At 40.0% G+C, this 8,986-nt stretch overlaps 1 protein-coding gene and 1 pseudogene across 1 annotated transcript; one reads left to right on the top strand and one right to left on the bottom strand.

Annotated features, from left to right (window-relative positions):
* Positions 1–1,593: 1,593 nt before the first annotated feature.
* LOC137271583 (toll-like receptor 6) lies at positions 1,594–3,622 on the bottom strand (annotated as a pseudogene).
* Positions 3,623–6,257: 2,635 nt separating this feature from the next.
* LOC137273265 (toll-like receptor 3) lies at positions 6,258–8,783 on the top strand. Its single transcript, XM_067805808.1, has one exon. The coding sequence runs from the start codon at positions 6,258–6,260 to the stop codon at positions 8,781–8,783; it is 2,526 nt and encodes an 841-aa protein (XP_067661909.1).
* The last annotated feature ends 203 nt before the right edge of the window (positions 8,784–8,986 follow it).

Genomic DNA, 8,986 nt, shown 5'->3' with positions numbered 1-8,986 from the left:
GTTTGACAGCCTGAAGTTGATCTGGTTGCTTTATTCGTCGCCTCAGATGATGTCTTAGTTTTTGAAGCATATGTTTCTGTTAATTCAGATCTCTAAACAAGCTGTTTTGCCTTTGCAAAACTAATATTTTGAGTAAATTTCAGTTTGTTGATCTCCATCTGCTGCTTCCATATTGGACATTCTTTAGAAAAAGAGGAATGGTCTCCTGAACAGTTAGTGCATTTCTTATAACTACTGTCACAATCTTCTGTTGTGTGTGTCTTCTCACCACAGTGAGCACACACAACAGACAATGTGCAAGTATTGACGCCATGCCCATACTTCTGACACTTGAAACATCTCAGTGGATTCGGAATATATGTTTCCACTTTGATATGACAGTAACCAGCCTTTATCGATTTAGGAGCAGTCGGAGTAGAGAAAGAAAACAAATAGGTGTTTGTTTGTTGGATCTCATTGTGTTTACGGGTAGTGAAACGTTTTACATACAACACACCTTGTTCCTTCATCTCTGAGGCAATATCAATTTCCAGCATATCAGCAAAAAGGTGGTCTCGGTCTCTCACTATGCCTTTGCTGGTGTTAAGCGTTCGGTGGGCAGAGACTGATACGGGAATGCCAACAAAAGATTTAGTTGACAGGAGGTTATTTGCCTGTTGTCTCTTACTACATTCAATAAGAAGTGAACCTGTACGCAAACGTCTAACATTTTTAACATCTCCTGCTATGCCTTGCACGCCTTTTGAAACAGCAAAAGGGTTCAGCTTCAAAGGAGTCTTGTCAACAGTCTCAAGTACTATAAAACGTGGCCAATAGTCAATAGATGTGAACGGTCTTTGTTCATTAACATCAGGATCCGTGTCAAGAGGACGTTGTTTCTTGGTCATAGGGGTTTCGTAAGCCATAGTTAGTGTTTTAAAGTTCATCATCCGAGCTCCCCACCCACCACGGAGTATCACAGGGACAATGCTAAAAACAAGTGGGTCTCCAACTTGCAGCACCAAGGATACTCGGATGATATACTCCAACAGAAAAGTTATAAATAGCTAATCCACCAGATTGACCCATGAGCCACCGCATAAGACTCTAGGCAAAGAACAAAACATCACATTGCAATTCATTGACATTTGATATGTATAAATGTACCAAGTCCAAATGTAAAACATTTTCAAATTAAATTTGTGGAGTGACGTACAAGTCCATACACAGGGCTTGGCGTGACCAGCCGATTGATAGAATCGGGCCGATTCTACCACCCGTCTAGGTGAAGTAAGGGTCGAAGTGGTGTGTTGAACAACAGGAACACGGTTCAGGCTCCTGCTGCCCTCAACCACCAGACTACCGTCCTCCATCGACACGGGACGCAACCCACGGCAAACAGGTTGCCCAATTTGGTTGCTCCTTGCAACCAGCAATGGGGTGCTATGGACCTAGTTGACCCGGGTCCACAAGGGGGTTTGAACGGCTCTTGGCGTTACCCAGCACCCACCACGAGGAGGTGGCCGTTCACGGGTGCCTCCATTTGAGGAATACCCCTCAAACTCACCAACTATTATCAATGAAACAAAACAGATGGATATCTATGACGCATGTTCAGATCCACTTGAAAACATGTTCAAAGAATCGTTGCCAGGTTATATTTTTTACCATCTGTTTCAGAACAAACACATTTTCTCCATCCAGAAGCTGAGATAGTATTAATCTCTTGGTCATGTTATTGTTGCATTCATAGACACCTGATGACAGTGTAAAGGAACACATGTTGTCCCGAAGAAAGGCCTCTGTTACATACAGGACAGTCTTCCAGCTTTTGTGAATACAACTGATAATTTACCCAGCCGCACAAACACCTACATCGAAGTCCCTGTCCGGTATGCAAAGCCGCAGACCTCTCTCTATCTCTACCTTCTGTAGAAACGTGGCACACACCCATTGATAGTCATCATGCTTAGAATAGTAAATAAGTATGTCACACTTAAAATCTCATCTTATAATCTTTTCTACGTGGCACAAAACGAGGAAACTGTATCAACATCAGTATCCATTATTTTAAAGAGATTGTGTTTTTCATCATCAAAATGACAAACGACAAGACTTTAAATCAGTACCCCAAATCAGACAAACTGAAAATCGGACAAGCCGAATTTAACCGTAGCAAGATCTCCAGTGTCTCCAAAAGGAATTGGTAATTCTCTGATAAATCAAGATTTCTTACATGCTCCAATTCAAATACACGTGCTGTATCCGTTGTTATAGAAGAGAGAGAAAGATAGTAATTCCACAAGTTTTTACCTCCAAGAAAGCTGATGTTAGTTCCGTTAAATTTCCATGTGCTCCTGAACAACTTGATAAATGTTTTTCCAAAGGCGGAGGAAGACAAAATGTCATGTTTCCAAAACGTTTTGGAATGTTGGTAAGCCTTGAAAATACTGCTCTTGTCCATAACCAACATAGAGTTCACTCATCTCATGTGACACATCCAGTGCAGCAAGGTTAATTAATACATTCAGGGAGATGACTCAGCCAACTCGGTTCACCTTCTAGGGCATTGTGACTGATGTCAAAATATCTTAAACAGCTTTGATACGGTCCCTGCAATAGAGCACTACTTTCAATTACGACTATGCTAATTCCTCCAAGAATCAGTCGGTCAACACATTTGGTTACAAGGTAAAGTGTCATCCCAGGCGTGAGCACGAGAGTTTTATTCTTCACAACACCTTGGACGGTCACATCATGTGTATTCACATGTGAAAAGTCGTTCACACTATGTAAAGACTAATACAGTCCAAATGGAGTAGTGTCTCTTGCAAGCAGAAACTTCAGTTTATGAAGAGGAAAGAAAATATTGTCATCCACAAATCTAAGATTGGTACACACTGACAGTGATAAGTTGCTCAATGGTGTTTCCCTGAAGTTGACAAATGCGTCTTTCACTGAAAGTTTGAGAAGGCGAGGAGATCGCAAACAGAGACACTTCAGGCTCTTCATTTGTGCAAAGCCAGGTCCAATCAATGATCAGTGACTCAAGATGGCGAAGATCAGCAAATGAAGCATCAGGATATGCCAATGAAGTAAACTGCACCTTCATTCTGCTCACACGGAGTGTTGTCAGAGATGTCAGGTTTTGGAATGTTCCAAGAGGAAGAGAGGAATAAGAGAAGTTCAATTTATTCCCATACAAGTATAATTCTTGAAGGACAGGCAGGTACTTTGCAGATGACTTGTGGAAAATGGTAAAACAAGTTCTTATCGCCCGTTACTTGACTTTTTATTGTCAATATAAGGTGTGTTGGCCAGTAGTAAAGGCCGCCATTGTATAGTCCTTCTCGGGCCAGTACTACAAGTCCCCATGGTCCGTAGTTTGGTGATCTATCTTCAGTTGTTGACAGGCTAAGGGCTGTTTTTATATTGTATTGTCATTTGTTGTTAAAAAATTTTAGATACTAGACTGTACTAGTCTGTACTATTTCTGCGATAATCTAGTTGTTTTATTGCCCTTTGAAGACATGTTAGTATATTATTCTTATTTACTCGTTTCTAAATTTACAATATTCTTGGGCACGATATGGCTGAAGTAGTCAGGGTCAGTGAAGTGCCAGCGCAGCCCTACACAGGACATAACCCTATTGTAACGCAATATGCCATCTGTTAGTTTCTTGGATGGTTAGCTGTTAAACAATACAGTGTATCACATTCAGGTTCATTCAGTATGGATTCATATACTGTAGTTAAACAAAATCATATACACTAAAAGAAGTCGTTGTGCACGAAGAATGTATATAGAGATGTTGGGTTTGGAAAATACATGTTCTCTGAATTTGTGCTCGATCCAGTCAAAAATCATGTCAGTAGAGATGGTAAACTACTGCGTAGCTGGAATCTGTCATTCGTCCAAGTACAAAGCAGGACTTGAAAGTGTCAAGAGTTTGCACCAGTTTCCGTCAGATCCAGTCATCCGAAAAAAATGAATGTAGTTTGTTTGCAGCCCACAGATATAAAACATGGCATGTGTATCACACGTGCCTAATTACATAATGTGGCAGACACAGGACTGGGGTGCACGAGTCATAAATCAACTTATTTGGGGTGTGTTCTGATATGAAATTTTCATTATGACACGTCTTCCGAAAGTTTTCCTTGTCTTCCTATGATTGTTTACTTGACTTGACTAGGGAAGAAAAGTGTTGAATGCGACGATCGATCCGAAGCGAAGGTAGTAGGTTGCCAAACTATGCTCGCTTCCCTCGCATATAAGAAGACTTGTCATATTCTCTATGCTGCGCAACTCCATTTGCGCTAGAGGTTGCCTGTGGTTGAGCGCATGAAACTAATCTTGTCAACGTTACGAATTTGTTTTACTACACATCAGTTCATGTGTAAACAGTACCTTTAAACAGTATGGAATATTTTCCAAAATTTAGGTTAGAACAGTTGACTGAAGTATGCGGCGACATATATAAAGCATCTCCTACAGGAGATAATATCTCCTATGTATTAAGTACTAAGTCCTACGCAGAAGATATTATCTTCGACGTAGGACTTATTATCTCCTACGTAGGACTACGTATTTATTAGTTCCTACGTAGGACTTAGTATCGCCTACGTAGGACTTAATGTCTCCTACGTAAGAGATGCGTCGTATTAAGTCCTACGTATGAGATACTGAGACTATACACATTTTTGACTAATTTGTGTGGCCCTTATACGTTTCCGTAGAAAATAGAACATTAAGTCATATAATCTGTTTTAATGGTGACATTTCGGTATTATGTGTAATAACAACTGTTTTCACGAAGATGTTATTAAAATGCATTTGACACAAACTGATGACATTTATCCAAGATGAAAAAAAGACGTCGCCACCAATAAGCTTACGAATTGTTGCTGAATGAGGCGCTATACAACAAAGAAACATACAGCTTTCTGTTGATCAATATAGAACCCGAATAACCTTGTGAGACCATTCAGTGTTAATGCACATCTAACACTTCCCCGTTTCAATTTCTTCTCCCGAATCAACACAGCAGAACGTAGGACTGGTTGTGGCGTGTACTATACCCTTACGTCTTATTACAGTCAGTTTGGAGCAATGAACACAACAAAGAATGAATGCCGTTTGAGAGCGGGAAATAGAGGTATGTGGCGATATACACTTAGTATCGTTAATACGTCGTGGATATATGTCATGAGTTTATGTCTAATGTATGTAATAACATCTTCGTGTAAAGAGTTGCAACATTGTATTACACATGATACCGAAATGTGACCATTAAAATAGATTGTATCACTATTAATATTTTATTTTCCATTGAAGTATTGAGTGAGTACTTTTACACCGCGTTTGGAAATATCCTAACGGTATCACGGCGAGGGACTGTAGCCATGTAGGGAAACGAACCTGAGTCTTAAGCGACAGGATTGACCACTGGGCTAGCTCCCACACCACCCACAAAGCACTGAAGTCATTACTCATTAAAGTCCGTTTGACTGAAAACGTGCCGATGAATTGCAATGAAACTCTAAAAATGCTACTAAACATAACACACTCAATAAACGCTGATCATAATCAAAACATCATGCCAACTCTGTCAGGTTTTGTGGAATCTTTGTTCCAATAATAAAAAAAGTTGTTTTACAAACTATCATTAAAATGCACAGTTCACTTTTTATTACCAAGGAGGAGTACAGGGAAAGACCCAGGGAGGTGTTCAAGAAGCACGTGCAAGTGCCGAGGAAGGTATTTACTCATTAACCTGCCGCTGTCCCGTCTCCATGCTTTCTCGCACGCATGGCTGTCCCTTTCTCTGCACTCCTCCCTCGTAACAAATAGTGAAGTGTGTCAACATTTAAGGATAGTTTGTTAATCAACTATTTTATTTTTAAGGGAAAAAATATGCAAAACCTCTCAGAGTTGGTATGGTGTTTGTGATTATCATCAGGGTTTCACTGACTCTACATTACATATATATTAGTTTTCGAGCTAGAAAACTTTTCACTGGTCCACAGGGACCATGGGGACTTGAAGTATTGACCCCGAGAAGGACCATACAATGGCAGCCTTTGCTACTGGGCATCACACCTTATATTCGCAATAAAAAGTGAAGGAACGGGCGACAAGAACTTGTTTTGCATTTTCAAGGAGTCATTTGCAAGTATATGTTACCCATTTAGGGAAGGAAAACATTATGTGAGCAGTTTTAAAACACCACCATGTTAGTGTACTCCACTTACTTGACACCACTTTGTTGACAGGAATGATGCCAGTCAAGATCTACTGTTTGGTTTGGTCTGTGTTTTTTACTCTGATGACATCAATGTGTCACCAACAACATTCCGACCTTAAGAAATGCAACATACACCACGAAACTAATGAAACAACAGTGGACTGTTCACGTTGTGGTTTCAACCGAGTCCCACAAGGATTTCCACGAAACACTACAATCCTTAATCTGGGTTACAACAACTTACCAAACCTCAGGATAGGATCACTACCCAGCCTTCCTTCATTACATACACTACTCGTTAATGATAACAACATAGAGTTTCTGGAGAAAGGTGCTCTGCAAAACCTGCCTGTCCTTCAAGAACTAAACTTGGATGGGAATAAATTGAACTTCTCTTATTCCTCTCTTCCTCTTGGAACATTCCAAAACCTGACATCTCTGACAACACTCTGTGTGAGCAGAATGAAGGTGCAGTTTACTTCATTGGCATATCCTGATGCTACATTTGCTGATCTTCGCCATCTCGAGTCACTGATCATTGATGGGGCTGCTGAACCTGTGTTTGGACCTGGCTTTGAACAAATGAAGAGTCTGAGGAATCTCAGTTTTGGATTACCATGTCTCATTAGACGTTTAGGGAAAAATGCATTTGTCAATTTTAAGAAAACCCCTTTGAGCAACCTATCATTGTCAGAGTGTGGCAATCTTAGATTTGTGGATGACAATGTCTTCTTACCTCTTCATAAACTGAAGTTTCTGCTTGCCAGAGAGACTGCTCCTTTTGGCCTGTATGAATCTTTACTAAGTTTGAAAGGACTCAGTGGAAGGAATATCACCGAAATAGATTTCGCACATGTGAGTACATATCCTGTCACTTTTCAAGGTGTTGTGAAGAATAAAACTCTCGTGCTCACGTCTGAGATGACACGTTACCTTAATACTATATGTGTTGAGCGACTGATTCTAAGGAATAATGACATGGTGATAATTGAAAGCCGTGCGTTATTGCAGGAACCGTTTCAGAGTTGTATACGATATATTGACGTTAGCCACAATGCTATAAAAGGTGACCCCAGCTGGTTGTTTCATGTTTCTGAATTTATTAACCTTACTGTACTGGATATGTCAAATCAGATAATTGGAGAATATCATGGTAATGGACTAGATCAACATTCCCAAAACTTCCCAATGGTACCCTTTCTCGGAAACCTGACATTATTTCTTCCTCCGTCTTTGGAAAAACTTTCATTAACTGGCTCAGGAGCACATGGAAGAACGTTTGACGTAAATAGCATCTGCTTTCAGGGAGGTAATAACTTGTGGTATTTGGATCTTTCTTTTTCTGCTATAACAACGGGTACAGCACGTGTCTTTGGCTTGGAGCATGTTAGTTATCTTGATTTATCAGGGAATTTCTTTCAGAAAATACCCTTGACAATTTTTCAATCATTCCCAAACGTCATGACACTGTTTCTTCAAAATGTCCATTTTGATACTGATTTGATGACTAATTTGAGTTCACAAACACTGTTTAATCCTCTCATAAACGTCCACTCTTTAGACATATCCCATAACGCTTTTTATAGAATGTATGTTCATATTTTCGGGAATCTTAAGACGTTAAAATATTTAAACTTAAGTCACAATAAGTTTGAAGATGTGCCCATTGACTTGTCTGGAATGATGAGCATTGCTCATGTAGATCTTTCATTTAATTCTATCAGTTTTCTGAGCACCAACACCAGGACAATGTTAGATCAAAGGGTGACAGATTCCCAATCCATTTCACTTGACCTTGATGGAAACATCCTGTCTTGTGGGTGTGGAACCCTGGACTTTCTGATATGGATAATTGACACAGATATCCAGTTTCGACATTTTGAGTCGTACAGCTGCCTCAATACCGAGGGTCATCTCATTAAACTTTCAAATATTACCAATTCCTTTGGGAGACACTGGAGATCTTGCTACGGTAAAATCTGGCTTTCCTTTTCAGTTTGTCTGATGTGTGTACTGATTTCAGGTCTTGTCGTTTGCCATTTGGTGTTGAAAAACACAATCTCTATAAAATACTGGATATTGAGGTTTGTAGGGTTTGATTATTTTGTCCCACGAAGACAAGATTTTAAGTATGACATATTTATTTACTATTCTCAATATGAGAATTATCAGTGGGTGTGTACCACGTTTCAACAGAAGGTGGAGGTAGAGAGAGGTTTGCGACTTTGTATACCAGACAGGGACTTCGATGTGGGTGTTTGTACAGCTGAAGAAATTATCAATTGTATTCACAACAGTTGGAAGACTGTCCTGTATGTAACAGAGCGTTTTCTTCAGGACGAGATGTGTTCCTTTACACTGTCGTCAGGGGTCTATACATGCAACAATAACATGCCCAAGAGACTAATAATTGTATATTCGGACACCATCTTGCATCAGCCTCTGCCACCATTACTCACTCAGCTTCTGGATGGAGATAATGTGTTTGTTCTGGAAGAACTGGTAGAAAATGTAGCCTGGCAACGATTCTTTGAATATGTTTTGAAGTGGATCTGAACATGCGTCAAAAATATTTCTTCAGTTTTGAGTTTGATGTCTAACGTCATGTCACGTTTCGATCACCGCGTCCATCAGTGTCTTCCATCTGTTAGGAAATGCAAAAGATGTAACCTGTCTCTAACTCAAACACTTTTCCATCGCTTTTGTGGCCGTACTCTCCTTGACACCACTGACGTTGCATCCAGTCATGTTAACCAGTC

This window comes from Haliotis asinina, chromosome 2 (assembly GCF_037392515.1).
Source record: "Haliotis asinina isolate JCU_RB_2024 chromosome 2, JCU_Hal_asi_v2, whole genome shotgun sequence".
NCBI classification, from domain to species: Eukaryota; Metazoa; Mollusca; class Gastropoda; order Lepetellida; family Haliotidae; genus Haliotis; species Haliotis asinina.
This window is presented reverse-complemented; position numbering and strand designations above follow the sequence as displayed.